The 27,173-nt window shown below is 52.4% G+C and overlaps 7 protein-coding genes across 7 annotated transcripts; 3 read left to right on the forward strand and 4 right to left on the reverse strand.

The window, feature by feature from the left end:
* Positions 1-157: 157 nt before the first annotated feature.
* Positions 158-6,887, reverse strand: BJX67DRAFT_371562 (putative ABC bile acid transporter; the record flags this gene model as incomplete). Its single annotated transcript, XM_071031101.1, has 6 exons — positions 158-3,720; positions 3,770-4,283; positions 4,337-4,645; positions 5,277-6,462; positions 6,514-6,654; positions 6,730-6,887. The coding sequence occupies 6 exons, from the start codon at positions 6,885-6,887 to the stop codon at positions 158-160; spliced, it is 5,871 nt and encodes a 1,956-aa protein (XP_070887132.1).
* Positions 6,888-13,593: 6,706 nt separating this feature from the next.
* On the forward strand, positions 13,594-15,274 carry BJX67DRAFT_62669 (endoplasmic reticulum-Golgi intermediate compartment family protein). Its single transcript, XM_071035258.1, has 3 exons — positions 13,594-13,842; positions 13,977-14,567; positions 14,643-15,274. The coding sequence occupies exons 1-3, from the start codon at positions 13,752-13,754 to the stop codon at positions 15,167-15,169; spliced, it is 1,209 nt and encodes a 402-aa protein (XP_070887133.1). The 5' UTR covers positions 13,594-13,751; the 3' UTR covers positions 15,170-15,274.
* Positions 15,273-17,740, reverse strand: BJX67DRAFT_62659 (uncharacterized protein). Its single transcript, XM_071035257.1, has 3 exons — positions 17,628-17,740; positions 16,810-17,469; positions 15,273-16,744 (listed from the first exon to the last, which is right to left on the reverse strand). Exons 1-3 carry the CDS (start codon positions 17,682-17,684, stop codon positions 15,461-15,463), a joined length of 2,001 nt encoding a protein of 666 aa, XP_070887134.1. The 5' UTR covers positions 17,685-17,740; the 3' UTR covers positions 15,273-15,460.
* A 101-nt stretch (positions 17,741-17,841) lies between these two features.
* On the reverse strand, positions 17,842-19,470 carry BJX67DRAFT_62681 (RNA polymerase III-inhibiting protein MAF1). Its single transcript, XM_071035259.1, has 2 exons — positions 19,217-19,470; positions 17,842-19,155 (listed from the first exon to the last, which is right to left on the reverse strand). Exons 1-2 carry the CDS (start codon positions 19,220-19,222, stop codon positions 18,172-18,174), a joined length of 990 nt encoding a protein of 329 aa, XP_070887135.1. The 5' UTR covers positions 19,223-19,470; the 3' UTR covers positions 17,842-18,171.
* Positions 19,471-19,987: 517 nt separating this feature from the next.
* On the reverse strand, positions 19,988-21,001 carry BJX67DRAFT_62692 (AP-1 complex subunit sigma). The gene is made up of 4 exons (XM_071035260.1): positions 20,933-21,001; positions 20,838-20,871; positions 20,627-20,744; positions 19,988-20,551 (listed from the first exon to the last, which is right to left on the reverse strand). Exons 1-4 carry the CDS (start codon positions 20,941-20,943, stop codon positions 20,166-20,168), a joined length of 549 nt encoding a protein of 182 aa, XP_070887136.1. The 5' UTR covers positions 20,944-21,001; the 3' UTR covers positions 19,988-20,165.
* A 736-nt stretch (positions 21,002-21,737) lies between these two features.
* On the forward strand, positions 21,738-23,270 carry BJX67DRAFT_380358 (uncharacterized protein; the record flags this gene model as incomplete). Its single annotated transcript, XM_071032777.1, has 1 exon — positions 21,738-23,270. One exon carries the CDS (start codon positions 21,738-21,740, stop codon positions 23,268-23,270), a length of 1,533 nt encoding a protein of 510 aa, XP_070887137.1.
* Positions 23,271-23,977: 707 nt separating this feature from the next.
* Positions 23,978-24,970, forward strand: BJX67DRAFT_380359 (EGFR-like transmembrane domain-containing protein; the record flags this gene model as incomplete). Its single annotated transcript, XM_071032778.1, has 4 exons — positions 23,978-24,122; positions 24,172-24,316; positions 24,375-24,556; positions 24,609-24,970. The coding sequence occupies 4 exons, from the start codon at positions 23,978-23,980 to the stop codon at positions 24,968-24,970; spliced, it is 834 nt and encodes a 277-aa protein (XP_070887138.1).
* Between the last annotated feature and the right edge of the window lie 2,203 nt (positions 24,971-27,173).

Below are 27,173 nucleotides of genomic sequence, written 5' to 3' on the forward strand. Positions count from 1 at the left end.
GGCTCGTGGGATACTCGCTTGGTGTGCTTTAATTTTGTGTTCAGCGAGCCATCTATCTTCGAATCTGTATAAGTACGCAAGGCTGTTTTTGCCGCGTCTAAAGATCAATTTCTACTTTTCCTCGTCACTGTAAATCCACATCCGAACCAGCATCAACCTACATATCCCTCACGTACCCAGACCTCGCAACGCTCCCCGCCTCCAGTTCAACGAAATAATCTGCGTCCTTAATCGCTTCTAATCGATGCGCAATTGTAACAACAGTCGACTCCCTCATCTCTTCTCTAAGTATCTGCTGGATCTCTAACGAACTCTCATGATCAATCGACGCAGTCGCCTCATCAAGTATAACAATCGAGCTCCGGCGTAGCACAGCCCTGGCAAGGCCAATCAACTGTCTTTCGCCTTGACTTAGGTTCCGGCCCCCGGCTTCGACATGTGTTTCAAGTGTCCAGCCGCGTTTCGCGCAGATGCGACGGAGTACCTCTGAGCATTCTTCGTCGGAGTATTCCTCCGTTGGGTCGAGGTTGTGGCGTACCGAGCCGGGAAAGAGGACGGGATCTTGCGCGACGAACGTCACCCGAGTGCGGAGGGATTGTTTGTTGACTTCCGAGATGTCAATGTCGTCTATGAGGATGCGGCCGCTTTCTGGTTGGATGGCGCCGAGGAGGGAGACGGCGAGGGTGGATTTCCCGCTTCCCGTCCGGCCGACGAGGGCCGTAGTGGAGCCGCCTGGGATCCGGAGTGTGATATTCTTGAAGGATGGATCTAGATGTGGCGCGTAGCGGATCGATACATCCTCGAAGACAATGTCTCCTCCAAATTTGGGCCACGACGCTGGTGGGTCAATCGTGCCGGGTGGTTCTTGGTCGACGTGTAGTAATTCGTCCACGCGCTCTACGGAGACGAAGTCCATTTGGAGTTGGCCGTAGGTCCTGCATAACCCGTGGGTGGCGGTGACAAAGCCATTAGCTGCGGTGAGCACGAAGGCCGCCAGCCCGGGCGATACGTCTGTGTACAGGGCTAGCACTGTGAGGCAAAATTTGGCGAGAGCAGAGAGGCCTTCGAAGCGGTATGTTAGCCAGCTTTGGAGAGACCAGTAGAAGTGATCCATGCCCTGGAATTTGTCGACGACTGCAATGACCCGATCTTGGAAGCGCGGTTCCGCATGAAACGCGCGCACGGTTGTTAGGCCGTGCAATAACTCGCCAAAATTAGAAATGAGCGGACTGAGCGATACCATCTCCAGTCGCCGCAGGCTTTGCGAAGTCGGTAGGAAGTGCAGGAAGGTGACAATGAAGACACCAGTGAGTAAAATTGAGAAAGCCAGGAATACTGGGGTCACCGAGGCAATGACGACAATTGATGAAACCCAAGTAATGATCAGAAATGCGATGGTTTGGAACTGTAGGCTAATATCACCGTCCACTACCCCAATATCAGACGTCAGTCGGTTCATCAACCGTCCCACAGGAGTGACATCGAAAAACCGAAAGGTAGCATGGCTGACGCCAATCATAACCTCTTGGAAAAGCTTCTTCCCTGCGCAGTAAACAATGACTAGCATAAAGAGGCGAGCGACTAGCATTGCAAGAGCTTGAAATGTGGTAATACCGAGAAAAGCCAACAACCACGGCCGTACATCCTCAATCGGGGCAGGAAGATCGTCCAGGGGGTTCTTCGGAGTCCATTCTGACAAAACCTGGACCGTTGAGAAGGCCGTCAAGGGACGAAAGGAGGCGATCTCTCGAAAGACACGGTGACCGAACACATGGGCAACCTCGCGATACCCCTCGCCCCATTCTTTGAGGAACCAGGTTTGACCGACTGCCGACAGACGGTACACCGCAATAAAAAAGATCAATCCACACCACCATCGGTATTTCCCAGCCTTTATGTAGTTCCAGTAGACTGCAGCCTTCACACCCCACTCTGCTCGGTGTTCCTCTTCAATGAACTTGGACGGTACCGCCGCTGAGTGGTCTTCAAGTTCTGTTCCACCATCCTCGGCATCACTTGAGCCTCCCTGGGAAGAGCTGCTCGTTTGATCGGTTTCAGCGTCCAAGGACGACTTTGCTTCTAAGGCCGCCCGACCATTTTGGATGAGAACAATCTGATCCGCAAGGTGGCGGACCAGATGGATACGATGTGTAACTAGAACAACAACTCGGCCCTCCATCAAAGGCCCTGTGAGGCATTTTCGAACGACGAACTCAGCCGTGTTATGGTCCAAGGCCGACAAGGGGTCGTCAAGCAGCAGGATTCTAGAGGTGCTATAAACCGCCCTCGCTAGAGCAACCCGTGCTTTCTGTCCACCAGAAAGACCAATTCCATTTTCTCCTACAAATGATAAATCCCCATGTTTGAAGTTAGCGAGATCCGGAAGTAAGGCGCAAGCATTCAAAACTCGTTTGTAGCGTTGCTCATCGTACGGAGATGAGAATAAGATATTGTCCCGAATACTCATGCTTTGCAGCCAGGGAGTCTGCGCACAGTACCCGATCATCTCGTTTGAAATGTAAGAGGTTCCCTGCTTCTTATCAAGCTCGCCCAGGAGGGCTTGAAGGAGGGCCGTTTTTCCAGCCCCAACTTTGCCGTGCACAACAGTAAGGCCTTGCGAAATGCTCAGGCTAATTTCCGAAAGAACAACAGAGGATTTTCCCGGCCAGGCAAAAGAACATGTCTCCAGTTGGAGTGGAGCTGAATCGAGGGAAGACGTAATGGCCCTAGTTTCCTTATCAGGTTCCGCCATGAAGTCTTCAATACGTTCCATAGCAATGGAAGCGTTGATTAACACTGTAATCAAGTTCGGGATCTCTCTTAGGCGTGATTCCAGCATGGTGAAGAGCTGTAAAGCAGGGAATATGATCTCAACGCCGAGGGGATGTCCCGCCAAGAGAGTATAGGCGTAAAGGGCGACAACAGGAAAAAGGCCGCTGGCGAGCATATTGACGATGCTAATACCAAGGCTCCAAAGCCTCGTAATCACTCGAAGCCTTAGTTCGGCGTTCCTCGCGTCCGTGACTTGGCGAAGCCAGTGGCTTTGCCAACCATACCAACGAAGATGACGGAGTGCCTCCACAAACTGCGACGAAACCTGAAGTCTGGCATCTGTTGCCGATCTGCGCACTCGCTCCCTCTGAATTAGTCCCCGTGTAATAAACACGTTTATCAGCTGTCCAATAAGGACTACCAACACTCCCAAGAAGCAGGATGGCCCAAGTACTTTCCAGACAAGGGTAACCGCTATCACCAGACCCAACGGTTGGTTGATGAGATAGTCAACCTCCCAGAACCGCTGAGCAACTTCATACACATCGCCACGTAGTATATTGAAGATCTTACCCATGGAGACCGCCGTTTTGGCCTTTCCCTTGCGGGCCCCTCGCCTGAACGTCAAGAAACCCCATAATCTAGATTTTTTGGGAGGATCATCCGCAACTACCGCTTCTTGATCTTCGGATTCACCCAGTTTCTCATCAGCCTTCCGATCGAATACATTCTTTCTCAAGAGCGCTTTTTCGTACACCATCATCATCATTTCACCACGACTGCGCTCGTAACACCTTCTTCCATACCAGAGTCCGAAGACTTGGAATTGTGCGGCTATAAGCCCGACGACCAGTGACAGAATGGCGTAAACCGCTGCCACACGGTTCGACCTTTTCTCGTCTTTCATTGCCTGTAAAAGCTGCTGAAGAAGCAAGGGCGCCGACGATTCTGCAGGTCGAGTCAGCGAACATCATTAACAAAGACGGGTTAGACAAACCACAAATCAACTGCACGATGGAAATAGTGCTGATGATAAGAATATCAATGCCATTTGCTTGGAGTAGGCGGCCAATAACACTTCCCTTGAGCTGCCGAAATTTCTCATGGAGCCTTCTGTGCTGGAATTCGAAACCGAGGTACCAAACGTCACTCTCATCCAGCTGCCGGTTCTTACCCACAGACATCAGTGGTGCCATCCAAGACACGCTGAAAAACTGCCACAACCGCAAGTTGTCCTCAGGGCTTCGGAAGTCGCTCGACGGCTTCTGGCCCACTGCGCTGATATCAATACGAGGGAGCGAGGCTGGGCGAAGAGGCATGATGAGGGCGATCACACAGCCCAAAAAGGAGGCACTCGCAGCAAGCTGGTAGGCGAACAAGTTCATAACCCCATAGGCTTTACGGTTAGAAATGAAGGCCGCCTCCAGAATCCCGGCGGCCAGATAATACACAAGAAGGACTTTTGGACATGTCCTCGGTTGCTCGGTTGCAACCAGAACTACAGTACCAACCTTTGACGGTCAACATTAAGCACAGTGTTTCCGGGAGTATGAACACCCCTCACCCAAGATATAAGCAAAGAACAGTCGGCCACACTAGGCCCATTAAGCACAAGTTTTATGAGTTCAGCAGCAGACCCAAGTATAGAGATCGCCAGGAGAGCCACGACCCAGCCTCGACGGTGCTTCGTCCGATCTAAAGGCAGCTCCGGGCTTGGAGGCAACTCCTGTACAAAAGGTCGAGTCCACTTTGGGCGCTGGACGAAGGGGAGCTTTCGAAGCACATAGCTCAACCAAGCACAGGAAATGACAGCCGCTGGAATGAGAGCAAAATACCCAATTGCGCAGAGCGACAATCGGGCATTGGCCGAATCCTCCAACAGTTTAGTATCGACGTTTTACAGCGGAAGGACACTGAAGTGCTTACCCAGACGAATTGGCAAGAGCGCAACATGCCATATTCCATTCCCTAGAATATTGGACAATTAATCTCGAAGAATAAGGACGAGACACCATTGCTAACGGAGAGGAGGTCGGCAGAAATCCCGTCCCCTCACGATCAACCCTAGCAGGGGGCGAACCTGATTGGCTGCTTCGTGTAAAGGTGTTGTGATGCCTGGGGCATCGAAAACACCACCATCGAGTGGCTGATGGGTTCAGCTTCAGCCAGGAATCATGGTAGGGTTGCCGCAACCATTTGCTGGCAGCTTGATAATATGAAATAAATCGGAAGAGGGCAGCTCATTAAATCAGAGAACGAGGACTACTTCGTCATTGGCCGTTCAATCTGAATAGGATTGCCTTACGCTACAGGAGCCAATCTTTATCATCGAGCAAAGGTTCACGAGAAGCAATGTAGTAAGATTGCAGTCAAAGTGGCTTTCCATATGCACTACTAAGAATAGCATCCATATAAATAGACAGTGACACCTATGCATCTCCATCATCATACGACTTCTTCTTTTCCTTTTCAGCCTGCACGCTGATGCGGTGAACAATCCGAACCCAGCGTCTTCGCCTCCACTCGCCCATAATATTCGGTCCGGTATTCCCTTTCTCTTCAAAATCCTGGAGAGCCCGCTCCTTTCCCTTCTTCTTCCCCTTCTTGTTCTCTCCGGCAGTCTGGGCAAAGCTTTGGTATCCGAGTGCAGATGCCACATCATCATCACCTCTGGGTGACGAAATAGAAGGCAAGTCCCATACCCAGCCCCCAATTTCATCAGTGCCTGCACCACTCTCCAAAGAAGAGCCAGGAACCTCGAACCCAACTCCCGTAATCATACGCTCAACGACCCACTCCCGGCAATCCAGATCCAGTTCCCATTTCTTGCTTTTCCATGCCCACCCGGCGGGAGGCTGAACGTCTTCGAAGAAACGGCATCCCTTGGGGGTGCCACCCGCAATACGAGACGGCGACAGAGGGTCATACGGTACTGCGCTGAACAGGAAGGTCTCCCAGCCTCGTTCAGCATACGGAGCGAGAGAGCGGTATTGGATCTCAAATATCTCCACTTCACGCTCTTCGGGAAACGAATCCAACGCGATATCACCTAGCAGCCGCACCAACGGTATTTGCGACGCCGCCGAAGATACAGGCGGCACCGGATTCATGGTTCCGCTGCCCAGGTCATCGGTAATACTGTGAAGGAATCCTTGAATGTTTGGGTGCTTCGACAAAATCAAGGCATTGCCACCGACAAGCATAATATATCTCCATGGAATGAGGTGCGAAGTGAGGAACAGGACGGCGGTGAGAAGCGTGCATGAAAGGAATACAGCCGAGGACAGTCTCTCGTTCGAGAAATTTGTTAGAGGTGCAAGTGCGGAAACAGCCGAGTCATGGAGGTCCGAAAAATCAGCCATGGAGTTCTGCAAATCCCTCATGTTGCGAAAGAAGTCTTTAGATGTCTCCGGTGCGGGTCTGATTGTTTTTGCTGGTGCCAGAGCCGGGCCCTGGTACGAGTAGTAGGGAGTTATGCTAGATGTGGAGGTCGAGGGCGGCGGAGGATGTCGCGCAAGGAAGGCAGGGACCATAACGAATAAAAGAATGGTCGCAATTGGAAGCACAACAAGAAGGTGAGGGTCGAGGCATACGAAGGAGTAGGCGAATAGAAACGACAAGGTATGAGATGGTTGCTTCCAGCTCAGTTGGCGCTCCACCTGAATCTGGAACTTGAAAACGATCCCGATCCTGCGAAGTTCAGTTTGAATCCAAATCTTGTTGACTATGATGTATATTTACCTCGCATTGAATCGCCTAAAATTGTTACCCATCACAGGAAGGCTAAAGGCTGGTCGCTTCGCGTCCGTCGGGACTGATTTGACGCCCACCGATATTGATTCGTCATTAACGTCTTCCACGGGAATGACCTGCTGTAGGATCCTAATCCCAGGGTTAGAACGAGGTGTCTATGTTATGGTAGTCGCAACCAGATAGCGGACAACCTGGAGCACATACTTCGTGAGCAGTCTATCCTGCATGGACTGCCGAGCGCTTGAAATTGATCTTCCAGGTCGGCCCGAACCCAGATCGTCTGGGGTTCCATTCTGTCTGCCCCGAGAAGCTGAGAGAGGATCATCTCGGTCGGCGAAGGCTTCGGCGGTATATTCCTCCATAATGCCTGATCCAGGGAACAGCCGCGGGGGCAAGTTGTTGCGGCATCTCTGACGAGCGATGGTGAAGAACAAGGGTTGTGGCACTCGGGAGATCCCACCCAGAGGCACATGCTCATTCACAAGCAGAGCCGAGAGCAGGGAAGGTTTGGGGTGAAGACCGCCTTTGGGTCTGAAAATTACGCGGGGACGATCAACAATTCATTTACCTCTCAAGGTCGGGGTGTTCTACAATCTCGAGTTATTGTTCGAACAGGGAGCTAGCGGATTGTGGAAGGAAATTGAAAATTTGAGATTTCCCGAGTATCCCGAATCTCGATGCTGGCCAGGTTGTTTTTCAGCTCCATAGCTCATCAACTCATTCAATACATATGTCTCTCCACGAAGCTGTGCAAACCCTATTCTCTGTTCGAGATCGCGGTTGCTTCTCAAATAAATAGTAATTCAAAGTCTCTTATGGCTTAGTGCAATGACTACATTTTAATCCCCATGGGAGGATACTCTCCTCTCCGCCATGCTGGCGGCTCGGGGATGCTTGGAGGCAAGACCGTTGAACTACGGTGCCAGCTGCAGGGGACTGCGAGAGGGTTGGAATCAGTCCTTGCATCCTTTGGAGTAATTTTGAAGGAGCGTTAAGCCCAAGCCCTTTTTTGCTGTGAGCGAATCGGTGATTGAATCGAAAGCCTCTCCTGTCAGTCAATCCAAGTGGAAGTGCTGAAGGTGTCCAGGTTGCTAACGTCGATCAGGCTGTAATTTCCTGTATTGGGATGGGTTTGTGCTGTTTGCAGCCTCATTCCCCAGGATGGCCCAAAAAGGAGCCAGGGGGGAAGAAAGGCAGTTCAAGAGATCAACAGCTTGCTTGTTTACAACTTTTCTTTCTTTTGGATTTATCTCCTGTTTGCTTCTCGGCGGGATCTGGGGACTCCAGCTTGTTCAGCCTGTTTATTGTTTGCTTCCTTCTTATTTTTCCACACTCCAAGTGCTTTGCGGCCATTTTTCTCCTCTCTGCGGTACCTTCCTCCTGAGTTGTGGTTGAGATACGCTTGTACCTTTTACGAACGCCAAGTCCAGCAGAACGGCTCTCCCAGAGAAGGTTCTCCGTCAACTGATCCTCCAACTGCTCGACTCTGGCTCGATCACCCCGAAACTATCGTCGAAGACCCTGTCACCGTCTCTCTTTTCCCTTCGCATCTCCTGTTTTGCTCCCACACTCCGTCTCAACCCTCAGAACAGAGCCTACTGTTCTCCATCCCCGCGATGGACCGTTAACGACCGCTGATGGTCGCGCGACGGTGATGGTCAAGGCATTCCTTCGTTAGGCATTGAGGCAGTTCTACTCCCGAATGTCTTTGCGATTGAGCCTTCACATTGATTAACAACTGATCTTCTGCTTTTCGCTCTTCCCCTGGCGGGACGTATTCCCCACGGCCAAAGCATTTCCGACCGAAGTGTGACCATGCCGGAAAAGCTGTCGGGCCAACAGACTGCAGGAAAGGGGCAGTCGCGTAAAGTGCAGTCCAGACCGTCCAGTCCTTCAGGAGTTGAAAACGCGGCGTTAGGAGGTAAGGGGATTGTCCGTTGTGCGTCGAATCCCACAATGTTTACGAAGGCTAACATGACTTCTCTTGAACATTAGACATACCCGTACGCCGGCGATTGCAAAAGCACTCTTCGACGACTTTTCTGTCCAATAATACTCCCCATACCTCGAACAATGTTGCTGGGTCTAGAATAAGTACGCTGAGCAAGAGGAGGCTCTCTATTCGCGATCATAAAGCGCCTCAGGGTCCACGACCGCAAGATCCTTCACGCAGGTTTGTTTTTCTCCTCCCCTTATTGCTCAGCATTTTCCACTCAAAAGTTCCTTTCGAGCCACATGCTGCAATTTGTGATGAAGTTCGTGCGTCTAACGTTTGACTCTTACGCAGCTCGGGCTCAGTCCATCACTCTGGGAAATCCTCTGTTGACTCTACGAATGATTCTATAAAGAGCAGCAATTCGCGTGTTAGCCGTCGGTCCACTAGCATGGGTAATTTCTCTAACCAGACTCCTCCCGATAGCATGGAGTTTCTTGCTCCTGTCAGCTTCGACGATTTCCACAATAGTATTATGGCAGAGCCGAGTTTGAGCCAGTTCCCTCTGCCCAGGAGCGGGGGAAATGGACGGGAGCGACAATCTACCTCTTTCCACCCCACCAATCCGTGGGCTAATAGTGTTACCGATAATAATACAACTGGGCAAGGGAGAAATTTTTCCTCACGGCGAAAAAGCTTGGTTGGCCAGAACCTTTCCACGGATTTATCGTCACATCCGCCGACGACCGCTGCGTCTTCTCGCAACCGCCGCCAGAGTCTCGTCCAAAATCAAGGCACGGCCAACCCGGCGCCGCGAGCACCACGCAAATCAATCGGGCCCGGTTCACTCCCTACAACTGTTTACGCGCGCCGGCAGAGCTTGTCAACTCGCAAAGCCAGTGCTGACGCAACCCAACAAGACCGAGCAAGTTATCTTCGCCCGCGGACCCAAAACCACGAACCTAATGGGGACACTGGCGGCCGACTACCCTCTAGTATTCGAAATGCCAAGGCCAAGTCTTTTCAGCCTCCTTCCACCGAGTCCGGTGGTGACTTCTTGACGGCGGCTGGGTTTGGAGATCATTCTCGATCATCTTCTACGAATGCTGTCCGAACCCCAGTGAAACATGCAGGGGGGAGACCTACGACACCATCTTCGTCCGCGAAGCGTGTTTCGGTCATGCCTCCCCATGCGACTGGCCTTGGTGCTCGGACAATAAGCCCGACTGATGCTAGACGGTTGAGGCGTCTCTCCACGGCGCCTCAGGCACACCCATTACCTTATACTCCACCGAACCAAACTGAACCTGTACCCCTTCGCCCTCGCTCGTCCGCTTACTCTCCTTCCAACATTCCGCGAAAAAGCGCAACCCCTTCCTCCACACGAACTACTCCCGATCCGAATCGCAAATCTTACAGCTCAGGCTTATCGGTGTCGTCGAACACAAGCTATAATTCTGCGAGGAATTCAGGCGGTTCCTTACAAACTCGACTATCTCAGAATTTCTCGTCGTCCAGGCTTCCAACCCCCAAACCTCGAGTAGAGCATGTCGTAAACGACGAAGAGGTACCGCCTGTCCCTGCGATTCCCAAAGCCTATGAGTCTCCGAAGAGCGAGTTCGATCTGCCACAGTATCCGGCAACCCGAAAGTCTAGTCTACCTCTGGAAATTGAGCTACTTAAGGCTAATAATGTTTCTGAATCGAACGCAAATGCTGCATTTCCTAAATTTGGGACGGCAGACGTTGAGCTCGTCGACGAACGGGCAATGAAGACTCCAGAGGCCAGAGCCCAACCTACTGCTTCCTTTGGAAAAAAGAATCTGCAGCCACTGAAACTGCCACCTTTGAATTTACTGCCTCTCGGGACACCCATGACTACCAAAATCGAGGCGCTGGCTGATAGGGACGACGACCTAGACCCATCCACTCCTTCCGCTCAAATCATATCCAAAACTCCGAGTACGCCTTTAACAGCCTCAAAAGCCAACTTTTTCTCTTTCCAGGACGACGAAGATGAACTCCCACTACCCCAGGCAAGGAGCAGCACTTCGCATTTTGCCTTGAGTACGTCGTCGAGTATTGGGCTGAGAACCGCGAGCAGTTCGAGTGCTCTTGCTTCTCTTGATGGCAACCCCGGAGGTGCTAGAACAGTCTCTCCCTACGTCGCCTACACACTGCCAAAGAACAACAGCGAATTTAACCATCTGCGCCAGAAGCCTAGTGGCGATTATTCTCCCAAGGTTTCACAATCACACAAGCTAACCGGACCCCGTCCTCAGACTCAATCATCTGCTCCGTCAAACCCAGAGACAGTTAGCCAAGTTTCAACGCCCTCTGAACCGGATAATAATAGAGTTTCCAGCTCCTCTCTCCGCAACAAGATCACTTTGACACAGCAACGAAGCAACTCCAAACCACACTCAGGCTTCAATGCCAATGTTGATCCAAAGAAGTCTGATTTGATGCCTCCTCCCAAACTTCCAGCTTCTGCCACTTGGAACAACTTGTCCACGACAAAGAACTCGAGCCCGACTCTGAAACCTGCGTACCTCAAAACCCGGCGACAGTCGACCACGTCTAGCACAGCAAACCCCGCGATCAGGAAACCGAGCTTTAGCAGCGAGCAAAGCCTGTCCTTGGAACCGACCACGTCCCGCGATTCTCATGAAAGTGATGCCACGCATCGTTCTGCCTCGTCTATACTTTCGCCTGTACACAAGATCATCAGTTCAGCCAAGTCCAACATGGCGGCCACAGGATCTACTGATAACCATGCAGATACCGAAATTAAGCTTGCCGATGAGGAGATGCGAAGGCTTGGTAGCAGACGAAAAGACTTTGAGACTGCGGCAAGGGAGCTGGACGATTTGCGGCGCAGAGCTGGTCCGAAAGAGCGCGTCACCCCTGCTCAGGCACTGAGGGTGGCTCACCTTAACATCTTCGAGCGTGGGGAGATTATTGATTTCAAGGACATATATTTCTGCGGAACACAGGATGCAAAGAAGCGAGTTGGTGATCTGAATGCGCAGGCTGCGAACTTCGGTTACGACGACGACCGCGGGGACTACAACATTGTCCTTGGTGACCATTTGGCTTATCGCTATGAGGTAGTTGACGTCTTGGGCAAGGGAAGCTTTGGGCAAGTCGTCCGGTGCATCGATCATAAAACTGGTAATTTGGTTGCAGTGAAGATTATCCGCAACAAGAAGAGATTCCATCAGCAGGCTCTGATTGAGGTGAACCTTCTTCAAAAACTCAAAGAGTGGGATCCGCATCGCCGTCATAGTGTGGTCAATTTCACGCAGAGCTTCTACTTCCGAGGACATCTGTGCATTTCAACTGAGCTCCTGGGAATTAACCTGTATGAATTCATCAAAGCTCACGACTTCAGAGGATTTTCTATCAAGCTCATCCGCCGGTTCACGAGGCAAATTTTATCATCTCTCACCCTCCTACAAGCCAAGAAGGTCATCCATTGTGACCTCAAACCGGAGAATATTCTGCTTGTTCACCCGTTGAGCGCCGATATTAGGGTGATTGATTTTGGCTCGAGTTGTTTCGAGAACGAAAAGGTTTACACATACATCCAAAGTCGTTTTTACCGTTCGCCTGAGGTGATCTTGGGTATGTCCTATGGAATGCCGATTGACATGTGGAGTTTGGGATGCATTTTAGCTGAGCTTTACACCGGCTACCCGATCTTCCCTGGTGAGAATGAGCAGGAACAGCTCGCATGCATCATGGAGGTGTTTGGACCTCCCGAAAAGCATCTAATAGAGAAGAGTACTCGGAAGAAGCTGTTTTTCGATTCTCTTGGCAAACCGAGAATCACGGTTTCCTCCAAGGGCCGGAGGCGTCGGCCTAGTTCCAAGGAGCTCAAGCAGGTGCTGAAATGCGATGATGAGGCGTTCTTGGACTTCATTGCACGCTGTCTTCGGTGGGACCCCGCTCGTCGTCTGAGCCCGAGCGAAGCCCTCAGACATGAGTTTATGACGGGGCACAAAATGCCCCCCCGGACCAGGCCCTTTGGAGCTCAGTCTCCTGGTAAGCGGGTGAATACTCTGTCCACCCCGACGACAAGTCGACCTCTTCCAGACCCCCCTGGTACGAGTCTCAAGAATGGCACGTTTGTCCGCAGCCGAGATGCTTCAAATAGCTCTCCTAACAAAGCGGCTGCTGGCAAGCGTCATTCGACCGTCAGCGGGCTACAGCCATCCACACCCGCCAAGCGAGGCACAAACGCCACCACCGTACCAGGCTCGGCACTACCTCGGGTTTCTGCGCGGAGTCTGAGTGGGAAGCCTGACCTTGCAACAGCGGCGGCGGCGACAAGTCTGGTAGGTATAGTGGCTGATGGACAAGTCCAAACCTGATGAAGCAAAAAGGGTCAAATTGGCTAACTGAGGAACAGAAACCTAAGTGATGCAGAGGTTTTGCTATGTTTTTCTGCTTTCCCGTGTTATTCATTCACTTCTTGCATATCTGTAATAATACTTGCTTGACTATTATTCAGTTGCATAGCAGGCTGGGGACGCTTGATGTTCTTATTTTATTTCATTCTTACGATTTGACATTTGACTGCTGGTTGACCAAACTGGCGAATGAGGCAGGATAGTTCTTCTTATACCCTCGCTTGATATTCTGTATGCTTGCTATGACTTGATTTGATTTGTCCTTTGTCCTTCATTCATTTGTGATTTGTCTTCTGAAATACCATGTTGCTGATATTGTTACGACTATGGGAGCTGAGTTTAACTTGCTGCATGTCTGCCACATTGCAATCATTGCTACCCTTGACTTTATTATCTGTGTTTCTTCCTCCTCTCCTCTATTGTTTCTGGTGGCTGGGTGATATTGTGTCCCAGCGATATAGGAGGACACGCCTCCTGGGGACTGTCTGTATATGTACCTTTCGCCGGGCATCTGGTCCCTCACTGTGCTGTATTTGCCGAGGAGGAGTCCGGATTTTGTTATGATTAGAACATCTCGGGGTAGACATAAAGAGAGCCCAACGAATAGAGATGAATAAGATGGGATTGGTCTTGTTGGTGCGAGTCCTCTGAATCTGACGGTTTTGGGAGCGGAGGGAGGGAGGGCTGTCCAGGGCTGTTTGTTTCGGACTACTTGGCCTCAACAAGAATCCACTCCGCGCATCGACTTTCATCCTCACACTCCCGGACTCCCTGGCCGTCTTCCTTTCTTTGAACAGCTGTATGTGGCATTTATCTGCTCCGATTTCCAATCCCATGCCTTAAGCGTCTGAGCATCTATACTCTGCGACGCTGATCGTCATGAATGGGTTCGCCGACCACGGCCTCGACGAGGATGCTTTTGGTGAGAAGTCGTCCTTGAAAGGCGGCCTTCAGACATTCGATGCTTTCCGTGAGTTCAGTAACCTTCATCCAGCCAATTGAACCATATCCACCTTCATTTATGCCTTTCCTGCCCAAGAATTGCGCCGCGCATCATCCTGCGTCGACGAGACCGCATACTGACATCGGTGCCCCCTAATCTAGCAAAGACAAAGCCCTCCTACACAACCCCCTCCCGCCGCGGCGGCCAATGGACCGTCCTAATCCTCGCCATCTGCACCGTCTTCTCCCTGACAGAATTCCGCACCTGGTTCCGCGGCACCGAAACCCACCACTTCACCGTCGAGAAAGGCGTCTCGCACGATCTCCAGCTCAACCTCGATGCTGTCGTCCACATGCCCTGCGACACACTCCACATAAACATCCAAGATGCGGCCGGTGACCGCGTCATGGCCTCCGACATGCTAAGGAAGGAGCCCACCTCCTGGAAGCTGTGGATGGATAAACGCAACTACGAGGGGTTTTCGGGCGCCCACGAGTACCAGACACTGAGCCGGGAAGATGACCGGCGATTGAGGGATCAGGAGAAAGATGCGCATGCGAGACACGTCCTTAGCGAGCTGAGGCGTAATCCGAATCGGAATTTTCCTAAGGGTCCAAAGATCCGGAGGGGTGATACTGTTGACTCATGTCGGGTGTATGGGAGTCTCGAGGGGAACAAGGTGCAGGGGGATTTCCACATCACGGCGCGCGGACACGGGTATCAAGATGGGAAGAAGCATCTGGATCATTCCGGTACGTCTCCCATATCCCATATCCCCTCTCCTCTCCTCCACTGAAGAGCTTGAGCTAACAGATTGCACTCGGTAGCCTTCAACTTCTCGCACATGATAACAGAACTCTCCTTCGGCCCTCACTACCCAACAATCCTCAACCCTCTCGACAAAACAATCGCAACCACAGAAGCCCACTACTACAAATACCAGTACTTCCTCTCCATTGTGCCAACAATCTACTCGAAGAACCAAAACATCCGCCCGGAGACCCTAACCACAACAAACAGCCTCGACGCCCACCGCGCCAACAGAAACAACAAAAACCTCATCTTCACAAACCAATACGCCGCAACATCGCAGTCCGACGCCCTCCCCGAATCCCCCTACCTGATCCCGGGCATCTTCTTCAAGTACAACATCGAGCCGATCATGCTGCTTATCAGCGAGGAGCGCACGGGGTTCCTGAATCTGCTGATTCGGCTCGTGAATACGATGTCCGGGGTTATTGTTACGGGCGGGTGGCTTTATCAGATTGCCGGGTGGGCTGGGGAGTTGAGGAGGCGGAGGAGGGCGAGTGGGAAGTCGGAGGGATATTTGCATGGGAAGGTCGGGGAGGAGTGAGTGCGCCGCTTTTTCTTTCCTGTTGTGCAAGTTCATTTTTTTTTTTTTTTTTGCATGTTTAAGACTTGGTTATTGGGATGGTGTTAGAGCTGTTTATGAATGCATCTATGAAGTTTTCTAAGTGGATTCACGGGCGGCAGTGCCTGTGTTGGAAATATCATACCCGATTCTATTGACGTACTAGTATCTTCATAACGTACACAACCCTCCGTTGGCAACCAAACGAAACCATCAATCAGGGATGTAGCACCATATACTTCTCTCACCCTGGTACCATACAAGAAACATAATCTATATCTCGAAGATCTCACCCATCCCAACGCCCGCCCCCTCCGCGCCAGCGCGACTATCAACAAGATCCAACCGCCACCCCTTCCAGTCCCTCAACTGCTTCTTAATCTCCCTCACCCACTCAACCCGTTTCCTCGCCTCCTCCTCTGCCTGCGCGCGCGCAAATTCCGCCTCGTCGAATTCGTCGTCAAAGTTCTCCTCGGATAATAGCTCGAGACTGCCCCTTGTCCCTGGTGCGTGGTGTGAATGCGAGGATGATGACGGACGGGCGTAGAAAGGTGAACCGCTGCCCCTGAATGCGGCTATGCCGCTCGAGAGGACGGTCGAGAAGGAGGAGTGTTGTTGTTGTTGGTGGGCGTGGGGATGATGCTGGGAATGTCTTTGAGCCATGCTTCGGCGGCGAGAGTGTTCGGGGCTGCCGCCGACAAGGTCGACGTCGTCGAATGCATTGGCGGCGGAGGGTGTTGAGAAGTCGGGGGAGGCGTAATCATCCGGACCGTGGTGGCCCTGTTCCTGAAGTTCCTGGCGCTTCTCCTTCCAGACGCCGCGGCGGAGGTCGAAGTTTTCGCCTTCGAGCTCGCGGATTCGGCGTTGTAGTCTGGAGCGCTCTTCGTCTTCTAACTCGTCGAGGGCATCATCGTCCGCGCCTCCGCCTCCTGATCCGGCGTCGCGGTTTCGAAGGGCCTCCTGTTCCTCTTTGAGGCGTAGGTTTTCATTCTCTGTGCTTGCGAGTTTCTTTCGAAGGATGGCGGCTTCCTTTTCGAATTTCTCGTTCTCGCGGAGTCGGGCTTGATGGCGGGCTTCAGATTCTTTGTGCAGATTGCCAATTGCTTGGAGTTTCTTTTCGAGTGTGTCGATCTTCTTCTCTGCTTCTGTCTTCTCATGCTTCAATTCCTCGATTTCTCGTTGGAGGCTCTTGATTAGGGTTTCTGTTGATGTCTTGTCGACGCCCTCCTTGACTGCCTTTTCGGACGCGCGGGTTAAGGCGTTCTTTGCATCTGTGAGCTCGCGCTGTGATCTCGCGAGCGCGGATTCACTGCGTGAAACCTTCTCCTCCAGCGCCGCTATTTGAGTCTCGTGTGTGGACTGCGTCGATATTTGCGCGCGTAGGTTCGAGATTTCCAACTCCATCGCTTCCACCGCAGCAGACTTGGACTCCAGCTGCTGCACTAGATCTGACGGCGGGCTCTCGGAGGTGCCAGGCACCGAGATACTAGCATTACTCCGATGCCTGCTCGTCTGGAGATGCGAGTTCTGCCGCTGAAGAGATGCAATCTCCGCTTTCTATACTCGACGTCAGTATACCAACTACCCTTCATGTTCAGAACAAGGAAAAGCCGGGAACACACCAGCTCCTCTACTGCCTCCACCTTCCCCTCCGCCTCCCTCAACCTCTCCCTCAATTCCGCAACATCCACACTCGCCTCCCTCAAATCCTCCAACTGATCCTCCGTCTTCTTGAACTTCCCCGTAACCTCCTCAACCTCCCGCTCAAGCCGCTTATTCTCCCTCTCCAACTCCTCAATCCGGCTCGACTGCTTCCGATACACCTCCTGCACGGATCCCCCGTCCGCGCTGAGCGGCGGCAGCGATATCGTCGGCGACTTCAGCATCGCCGACGGCGAGGGCGACGTACTCTGCGAAATAGACGATTTCCGGAACGACGACGAGCGCATCTTCGATTGGATCGAGAGCGAGGGTTGTCGCGTGTGTCCCGCGCGCGGGGCGTCGGATTTCGTGCCGCCTGCCGCTGTTCCAGTTGCTTCAGCTTCAGCTTCGGCTTCGGCGCCAGCTTCGCCTTCACCTTCGAGAAGCGTGGGTGCTTCGGGCATTGGCTCGGACGGTGCCTCTCCCTCCTCCTCTCCCTTCTCCTCCTTTTCATCCTCCTCCTTTTCGGCCTCTTGTGCGGGCGCTGTCTCCGTTACATCGGATCCGGCCTCATTGGGCGCCTCAGAACTCGAACTCGCGCCCTTCTTCCCAGCTTTCTTTTTCTTTTGGAGTGCTGCGACCTGTACCCGAATAGATACAATATTAGCTTGCGAACTGAACTTGTAACCACCCCATCCCTCCTCGCTCCTTCTCTCCGCAGGGAGGAGGGGATCGACAAACGGAGGGAGGTAGCACAAGAGTGAGACGAGGGAGGGGGAGGGGAAACAGGGAAACATACCCTCTTTTTCGCAGCGGCGAGCTTCTCGGCCTTCAGGCGCTCTTCTTCGTCGGCCATTGTGGGGGTTGTGGGTGTGTGATGAGAGGTCCCGGGTCGGGGGGAAGGAAGGGCGAAGTACTGAAGAGTAGTTGTTGGAAGTGGGTAAGGTTGGGAGGACAGCTTTCCCCAGGCATCTCTCGCACGGACCACCTGGATCAAGGTCGATCGTGTTCGATATGGATAATTTGTTATAGCATATCGATTTGGATTATAAATACGGTACAACAAGGTAGACTAAACGCCAGCTAAACCGATTCCTATCACCACGGGCTCACCACCGAAATCACACCAAAGGGGCCTGCCGGCAACCTCGCCAAACGCCCCAAGCCCGTTGGAAATGCAGGTTGAATGCAGAGAAGACAAGCATGCAGGAACGCCTCGCAAAACGGACAGCTCATTAAAAGCGACAAAGGGCAACTATATGAAAGGGGTACTGGCATGAAATATAAAGGTTGAATGGCAAGAGTAAAACATCAGAGAAAGGCAGCATTATGGTCATAAGTCATCACACTTCCATGGAGTCCGCGATTTCCTCGCTCATGGCTCGGACGGTGCCCTTGCTACCGGAGCGAGATCGGAATTCCTCGTCACTCATGAGGTAGTGGTCGTAGTCCTCGCCGCCGGCGTGCGTCGGCTTTGACCCCCCCACGTCGCTGTCGGTATCGACTTCTTCGAGTTCGGCACCCTCACCGAACCAGTATCGAGCGCGCTTGCTGGTACCTAGGTCGGGTGTGAAATAGCCCTCATCGAAAGTTCTCTTCGTCGTGGGCGTGGCAAGACCTTCGCTCGGGGTATGACTTAGAATGGGGATCGCTTTGACATAGATGTAGCAGACTCGTTTGCGCAAGCGATTGAAGAAAAAGTAGTGCAAACTCCAGATGGCTCCATCGTCGGCATCAGATGGATCCTCGTCCGGCGAATACGAATAGATACCACACTCCTTTAGTGACATTTGTTCATCGATGATCTTCCACATCTTCCGACCCCATGTAGCGGAGGCCTCTGCGTTGTATGATCCAGAAACAGTAGGGGGCGAGGGTGGCGTAAGGTCGAGTGCTTCGCGTGGACGGAGATTGAAGAGTGTCGAGTCAATCGTGTTCATCACTCTCTTAAGATTCCGCTCGCGATGGAAGTCCGAAGGCCGCAATACATGTGAGAAGTCATAATCCGGATGGCTGGCGTTCAGCGTCGCGATCAAATACGCAAAGGTTCGGCGACTCGAGTGATCCGTCAGGGGCCCAAACGGGCTCGATCGGGAAAGATTCAGGGAGGCGGCTGCATCGGACGCAGTTGGAGGCGAGAGCGACGCTGAGAGACGAAGAACAGATTCGTATTGGGCCTCCAGTGATTGTTCGATGTTCTTGTATAGTTTGCGATCGGATCGAGCCGCCTTCGTTGTGTACAGATCGCATCCTCCGACGATATGGCAGTCGGCAGTATCGAAGTTGAGCGAGCTTGTGACGTCTTCGAACTCGGGAAGGGGAAGGAACTACAGTCGAACAGTGTTAGTCAAGTCAGGTAAGCCTGTTGCAGGCGGGTAGAATACTAACCTTCATCGTGAAGGTTACGGGTGGTCGGGCTCTCGGGACTGGAGTGGGCGTCCTGGCGATGTTCGTGAATGGCGAATGTATCGCAAAGGCCAAATCTCTGCACGACACACTATATATGGCTACAACAAAGGGTGTCACTGTCGGAACGGTGGCTCTTTGTTGTCTCAGCTGCTCTTGATTGTCGGAGATAAGACCGGCAGGTGGAACAGCTGGCTTGATCAACGGGAGAGAAGCGGGCAACGGGTGGTTAATAAGTGGTATTCACTGAAACAGTGGCCATTATAGGGACTCGACGGATGGAAATAGATGAGAGGGGATTCAAGGAGGGGGATATGGGGGGGCGATGAGGTAGAATCGTCGACTGGAGATGGTTCGAGTTGCGCGTTGCGACCGAGGGGAGGGTCACGTGCAGGCCGCAATCAGCCAGTGATATCACTCACCCACCTCACGGGTCCCAATGTGAACCAGAGAACTGCAGACAGCGAGAGCCGAAAGTTTGGCTTCATAGGAGGCCCTGCTTGGAGAGGTTGCCGAGGAGTTCCTTGGTATCCTGAATCAAGTCAACGTAGTATTATTAGTCACTCGGGGTGGTAGTAGCGAAAATCAACGCCTATATACGTCCAAACGCCAATAAGAATGTCCTTGCAAGCCCGTAAAGCAAATCAGTAGGAGAAAGAAACGGTCGTCGAATAACGACGCTTCTACATGATCTTCGTAACCACATCTTCCTCAACCTGAGGTGAAGAGACGTTAGCACCGTAAGGCAGTAACTAAGGAGTGCTGGATGGGAATCGGAAACAAGTCGCTGCGAACCGAGCCATCGAACGAAACTGGGTATCGGCAGAGGGACAATATCCCCTCTGGAGTGCGAAGGAATGACTAAAGAAGGGGATGCAGGCGAGTAGGAAGGGATAAGCAAGCCAATTCGAGGACCGACAAGAACGGCCGTTCAATAATGCAGTGGTAGTGGTATCGAAGCCTCAGACCTCCATATCCTCGTCGAAAGACTGCCTCCGCCATGTCGGTGTTCAGAATAAAAAAAAAGAAATCTGCAACTCACCTCCATATCCTCCAGACTATCCTGTTGACTGATACACCGGAGCACATTCTTCTTGCTGCTCTCCTGCATTTCGCCCGCCAATAGCAACTCGTCTAGAATGAAGTACGCCTTCTGAAAGTTGTAGATGATATCCAGCTCGCACACGTTGCCGTAGTACTTATCCATCTGCTCGACATATCGGTGCACGATCTCGAGGGTGATGAGCTCATTATCGGTCGATGCGCATCCAGCGATGAAGAAGAGCGAGGCATATCGGCGGTAAACGACTTTGGTGTCTACCAGAAAAAAAATGCAATGACGCGGAGTTAGTGAGTGAGTCACTCCTGTTGAGCAAATGCGGGGGGCATTACCTTTGTATTCGAGGAAATTGCACATCCGCGTGCGACGGGACAAGACGAGCTGGGTCACATCCTTGATTATCTTGGCCTTATCCTTGGGCAACAGGGTCGTGAACCATTTCGCGAGGCGCTGTATGTGCAGAATTCCAAGTCAGCAGGGGGGTTGGAGCTTCTTCAAGAAGCTTTGCGGCCAGATCGCAGAGTCGGGTGGGTGACGACGGACCACTTTGCCCTGCCGGGAGAGCAGAATCAGGTAGCTGGAGGAGGAGTGTGGGATCAGCGCATATCCGGAGGAGACTTGCAGTACTCAAGTCTTACTTGATTGCCATTGTGTAGGTTGTGAAGTGGGAACGGGCTGAGAGAGTCGAAACGAGGGTGTTGGTGGAGATGAGGGCAAATTCTTTAGCACGGGCGGCACGAGCGTTACAGCACCCGATGCCTGCCCCGCTGCAAGACCACTTCCCTGCCCTGGCTGTCGCTTGAGGGGAATGCATAATTTTCATCCGACATTGATACGATATGGCAATGATATTCAATAATCCAATTTGTACCGTCCTACTGTCAATACGTCCAGAGCTCCCTGGTGTAAACAATGCGCTTCATCGACACCACAACTCTGGAGAGACTAAGCTACTCGAACCCTCCTCGTGGCTTTAACATTCTTCAGCATACTCCTGCTAACTCTTGAGGCTCAAGAATGGCCTCTAAAAGCCTCGGTCGTTCCTCTGACAGCCAACACATTCGTGAGGCTTTCATGATCCAGCCGAACGTTGCATGCTTATCTCCGATTCAGCAATCATATTTACATCCCGCGAACCCGGTGCTGCCGGGGCAGCTCGCAAGAATCAGGCGTCCGAGACACAGTCGGGGGCCTTACTCCAGAGTGTGAGTGGATGAGAATTGTGACTTGTGAGGAGGAAGCAAATAATGTCTCCGGTGATCATTTAGCTATGGAGTTGGTGGCCGGAATGAAGCCGTAAAGCGTAGGTATCTGCACTTCGTCGCAAGGGCTGAGACACAGCGTACAGGATGATGGAATCTATGGAGCAATGATATAAATACACCTGCTCGCTCCAGGTGTCTTCTGTAAATATTGAGCTCAGCGAAATATAGGATCTTCAAGATGAAACTTCGTACGATATTGAGCGCTTTACTTTCTCTACACGCTACACCATCTCCAGGCCAAATCCTCAACATAGTTCCGCACCAGGACGATGACCTACTCTTCCTCTCTCCCGACCTCCTTCACAATATCCAAACCGGTCATGCGGTCCGCACAGTCTTCATCACAGCCGGAGACTCAGGGCGAGGCTCTAGCTATTGGCAAGACCGCGAAAAGGGTTCCCAGGCAGCATACGCGCTCATGAGCGACGCACCGGATTCCTGGAGCGCAGAAGACGCGGGCATCCCAGGACACGAAGCTCCATTGTTTACATTAAACCAGAACCCAAATATCTCGCTCGTCTTTCTGCGCCTCCCCGATGGGAATCTCCAGGGTCAAGGATTCGAGGTCACAGGGAGTGAAAGTCTCCGGAAGCTATGGGAGGGAGGTGTATCCAGTATTCACACCGTTAGCGGGTCCGGTTCGTATACGAGAGACGAGCTTGTCAATGCCCTCGGCCACCTGATCGCTGGGTTTAGACCGGAGCGGCTGAATACATTGGACTTTATTCATTCGTACGGAGATGGGGACCACAGCGATCATCACTCGACGGCGTTCTTTGCCAAGGCCGCTCTGGAGGCGTATGAAAATAGCCCCGTTCTCACTGGGTACATGGGCTATCCGGCCATCAACAAGACGGCCAATGTCTTCGGTGCTGATCTGCTGGAGAAACAACTCGCATTCTATGCGTACGCGAGGAGCGACCCCAACGTTTGCAACAGTGGTCTTGCTTGTCAGAGTAACGAGTATTATTCTTGGTGGCTCGGATGCGAATACAGGCTTGACGGTGGCCCTGTTTCAAATGCCGGCTCAGCGCAGGTTGCTGGGTTGAAATCTATCGTTACCCTCGACGGAACGCAGAGTTTGGACCCGAACAACATGACTCTGGCGTACGAATGGACACAAGTTGGCGGGCTGCCCGTGGACTTGGTTAATTCTGAAACTAGTCGTCCTTTCTTCACGACACCCGATGAGCCGGGTACCCTCGTTTTCGAGCTTGTCGTGAGGAACGGAAAGACGAGCAGCTCTCCTGCCGTTGTGGTGGTGACCACCGTGCGGCATCCCGAGAACATCGCGCTCAAGGCGAGAGTAACAGCTTCATCTGCAAATGTTGGCTCCAGACAGACGCCAGAAAAAGTAATTGACGCAAGAACTGGGGGATTTCCAGCAGATCATACCAACGAATGGGCGACTGCTGGTGGTCAGTCGGGGAGCTGGCTGAGTCTCAGCTGGGAGAGCCCGCAGTTGGTGTCGAGAATTGTTCTGTATGATCGCCCGAATCTGGATGACCAGATCACTGGAGGTACGGTGGAATTCGATGATGGAAGCAGAATCGAATTTGGTGAATTGGACAATTATGGGACAGGAAAGAGTCTTGATGTGGAGGATAGGGTGGTTCGCAACGTGACTGTGGTGGTGACGGCGGTAAGTCCATCGACTCTGAACGTTGGCTTGTCTGAGGTTCAGATATTTGGCGCGAGTGCATCTTCATGACGCATGAAGTTCGAGAATCGCAGCGCTGTGATTCTCATGGTCGGCCCCTCTTTTGTTGAAGAGTCTCGAGAGTGGATCGAAATTGGCACTTCTTGGATGGGGCGTGGGCTTCATTAATGCGCCAATGGAGACAACATTCCGGCGGGTGGCAGAGAGTGGGCCACTGATGGGATGGAGATACGAGGTTGAGTCCACGAAAATTCCTCCGGCCGCAGCAACAGACTGAATTGATGTCTTGGACGGAGCGCCAGCCAACAAACTGAACACTCCAACGTGCCGAGCTGCAATCGTTTCCGCAATTATCGAAGTTATCTGAAGAATGACACCCAGATTCCATCAAAACGAGGTGGTCCCAGAATGAGCTGAGAATGACGCCTTGGTTTCGCCTCGGCAGGCACAACTTGGAAACGGACCGGCCCCTCGGAGCCTTGGAGCTTCATAACAGAAAGAAGCCCCTCTGATAGGCCGGAAGAGCCTCACCAGAACTCCTGCTATGCCCATCTCTGCAATGATTGTCCTGGATTGACGACTGGCTGGTGGAGAAGGCCGGCTCGAGATTGTGTTGGGAGTTGAGGCTGTGTGCAAGCAAAAGAGACGCCAACACCAACCCCTTTCCTTCCTCGCTTCCACCCCAGATTTCACTCACTTTGCTGTTGCACGACGCACTTGAAGAGGAGCTGATGCCCTCGTCGCAACCTATATCAACCATGCGGACACCAATGCAACACCTCTCCCTCACACTCCTCGCGCTCCTCGCGAGCCCCCGGACTGTCAGCCTTGCCCAGGAGCAAACTCCCACTCCCACTCCCACTCCTGGCTCCCTCATGGGATGGTATCTCGGCGCATCGTCCAGTCAGTACTCCTCCCTCTACTCGTTCTACGGTCCATCTAATCGAAGCAGCTGAACGGCTCACTGCTTCAATGCCCTGGGTAACGGTTGGTGACTATGCGGGGGAATGCAGCACGACAGACCCCGATCAGTGCATTCTGCCCACGGCGTGTCAGAACAACATCTTGACCTGGGATAATGGCGGGACTGACGCCTGGTAATGCGGCTGCAAACCGTCTCAATGCACGACGAGACTGACATTCCGTCTGCACTAGTGGATCCGAGTTTTCCTGCGTGACATTCACCATCTTCGAGACATCTCCGGCTGGCCTTCCCTCCGCGTCTAGTGTTGGCTGCTGGCAGAACTGGAGCGCCTGGACTATTTATCGCGAGCGGCCCAGTGAGATGTCGTCCCCAACTAGTACCACTGCCACAACAACGACCACTACCACGACCAGTATGCAACCCACATAGACCCCTGGGTATATGCAGGCTAATTGAACACCCAGCCTCTTCAACTACGGGACCCACACGTACGGACGACCCCTCAGATGAAAATGACAACAATGATAGCGGCGACGGATCCTCCGGCCAGGGCTGGATCGCAGGCGCCGTGGTCGGTCCCGTCGCAGGCATCGGCATCGTCGGTGCCGCCGCATTCTGGTACATGCGTCGCAAGAAGTCCCAATATGCGCCTCCCGGCCCAGCGCCGCACGATGCCGGCTACTACGCCCAAAAGCCATTTTCGCCGCAGTCGCCGGAGCCGGTGAGTTCAGCGTATCAGTATCCGACTGAGATGCCAGCGAATGAGCTGCCGGTAACTGAGGCGCCGGCGCACCAAACTTATGAGTTGTCAACCACAAGGTACTAGTCCGATGTAATGTGCAGTGGGATAATGAAAGGATGAGGAGATACCCAGTGAACTTTGTTCTGTGCTTTCGATACCTAGCATATCATTCTTGCCTACCTCATTGAAGCGTTCTTTCCTAATCGGCCCATGTTGGGCTTTGACTCGGGTAGGCTCAGGGTCTGGGAGTGAGTCTCAGAGCCACAGTGAACAACCCCAGCAGACGGCCTCCCGTATTCGCAGTATTATCGTTGGCACCGGCTTCATTCTCGATCTTCATTTCCCTAACATGGGGATTTGAGGCGGTGCAAGACGCAATGCTGAAGATTCGGACGTCTCACCGCACGAGGACTCGATAGCTGTTCGTCTGGACAACTCATCGTAATTACAATACCACTAGTAGCTTTTGGACTTCGCCGCAGCGCACATCAATCACTCAAAAGATCTCCTGAAGGTTTTGGTCTGTTTGTGGCGAAGGAGGAGAATCCAGGCAGTATACGACTTGTAAGGTTCACCGCACTGGAGCCTCTGATGGCATCGATTGTGGAACCTGACTGTTTAAATACCTGTAATACCTAGGTACCATTACTTCCATCCTCCTTGTAGTACTTGTCGGACAACCTCCGAGTCGCTCCAATCTTTCGGGTTGGGTGGCGGGATACAACTTGTCAAGATACAGCCTGAGGTGAGACGTTGGTTCGCCGCGAGAAGTCCGAGCAACCCCGCTGCAACTTGAAAGATCTACAGTAAAGCACCATGTATCATACCTGTAATAGTACCACCATACCTGAGGGGTCCGATGATGGGCTTGCTGCCGGGAAACAGGGTGATTAGAGTGGTATTTTTGGGACTTTCTTCCCCCTGCGAAATAATTTGACAAGCGAGGACAACTCTCTCAAGGGATGTTTGGCTTGTTCGATTGAAGGCCAAACTGAAATTTGTTATGGCAACTTCAGCGGGTTTCAACATCTGTGGCCAATTAGGGCCTGATATTTTCGTTCTTCCTCCGTCACTGGGCACAATCGATGACAGGCGTGCGTAACGAATTCCCCGTGCGTAACTATTGCCCATTGCGTAACTATTGCCCGTACGTAATTATTGCCCGTACGTAACTATTCCCCTTTGCATGCAAGCGCAAGTCCCAGGCTGCTTTGTATCGAGGAAAGGTGTTTTCCGCCATGTTACTCTATGACAGGATCACCGGTCGTCCGCCTGGACACCTTTTTTATCCACCCTAGGATAAACAGGTGGATGGCTGGCGATCCTGTCATAGAGTAACATGCTTGAGGGCAAAACCACGCATTATAAAAAGGATGAGAATGATCCTGACCTGGAGGAAAGCAAGTCTCTGGGTTTTTCTCTCCCTCCCTCGCACTACCGCGAGGACCTACGGAGTGTACTCCAGAGTCACCTAGTACTAGGGCTAATTTCTCTCCATCCTCCGCATTCCCCGCAAAGACCTCGAGAATGGCCTGGTCGCTATCAGACACGCTTCAATTTATCGCCCTCATAATGGCAGTCCCAGCATCCATCACGGGAATCTGGACTCTTGTTATCCTGCGACGGCGAACTAGGACCCGACAAGGTCTGTATTCTATGCGGATGTTCTGTGATCGTGGTACTGTCTACATGGAACTAATGGTTCCACTCCTTCCCTCCCTTAGATCCAGTCCACAGCATGGAGAATAGCGACATTGCTCTATTTCATCAACAACCAGTTCCAAGTTCTTCCCTTCTGGCCCATCTTACCCCGTGCAGCGTGGAATCATATCTACCCTACACGCCTGTCGACTCATGGGAGTACGACTATCACCTTTGTATGTTCTCAGACCTCGCCGGTCTCCTCGCCCTTGCTCTCATGGCTGACAGGATATATTGGCACAGACTCAGACTCATGGAGGATCCGAGTGAACCGTCCAGCTCCAGCTCCGTTTCCATTTCCAGGCTCGCGCCCTCGCTCTCTGGGATATATCCAATTACCATGAGATAGAGCTGGGTTTCGGAAGTGACAAGAGCTGTGGGAGAAGTGGCTCCGGCGGGGAGCGCGTAGTGTATTTAGATATCATGATAGAAGAGGGCATATGCGATGAAGGTGATACCAGAGTAGAAGATAATATAGTGTTCGGATTGGACTTACGGAACTAGCTCTCTGTATTTCCCGAGACTCTACTCTTTTCCCAAGAGAGAAGGCTTCTGTCCAACACACAGCTCCCCGACCAGCGTTGAC

This window comes from Aspergillus lucknowensis, assembly GCF_044049455.1.
Source record: "Aspergillus lucknowensis strain CBS 449.75 chromosome Unknown BJX67scaffold_15, whole genome shotgun sequence".
Lineage (NCBI taxonomy): Eukaryota > Fungi > Ascomycota > Eurotiomycetes > Eurotiales > Aspergillaceae > Aspergillus > Aspergillus lucknowensis.

What these genes read in the sequence shown, in the direction of transcription:
- BJX67DRAFT_62669 (XM_071035258.1), top strand. Translation starts at nt 13,752, where the DNA reads ATGAATGGGTTCGCCGACCACGGCCTCGACGAGGATGCTTTTGGTGAG. An exon ending in TCAGACATTCGATGCTTTCC is followed by an intron (nt 13,843 to 13,976) that starts GTGAGTTCAGTA and finishes CCCCTAATCTAG; the next exon opens with CAAAGACAAAGCCCTCCTAC. An exon ending in GAAGCATCTGGATCATTCCG is followed by an intron (nt 14,568 to 14,642) that starts GTACGTCTCCCA and finishes TGCACTCGGTAG; the next exon opens with CCTTCAACTTCTCGCACATG.
- BJX67DRAFT_62692 (XM_071035260.1), bottom strand. An exon ending in TCTCCCGGCAGGGCAAAGTG is followed by an intron (nt 20,745 to 20,837) that starts GTCCGTCGTCAC and finishes CTGCACATACAG; the next exon opens with CGCCTCGCGAAATGGTTCAC. An exon ending in CAATTTCCTCGAATACAAAG is followed by an intron (nt 20,552 to 20,626) that starts GTAATGCCCCCC and finishes TTTTTCTGGTAG; the next exon opens with ACACCAAAGTCGTTTACCGC.
- BJX67DRAFT_62659 (XM_071035257.1), bottom strand. Translation starts at nt 17,684, where the DNA reads ATGGCCGACGAAGAAGAGCGCCTGAAGGCCGAGAAGCTCGCCGCTGCG. An exon ending in TCGCCGCTGCGAAAAAGAGG is followed by an intron (nt 17,470 to 17,627) that starts GTATGTTTCCCT and finishes ATTCGGGTACAG; the next exon opens with GTCGCAGCACTCCAAAAGAA. An exon ending in TGGAGGCAGTAGAGGAGCTG is followed by an intron (nt 16,745 to 16,809) that starts GTGTGTTCCCGG and finishes CGTCGAGTATAG; the next exon opens with AAAGCGGAGATTGCATCTCT.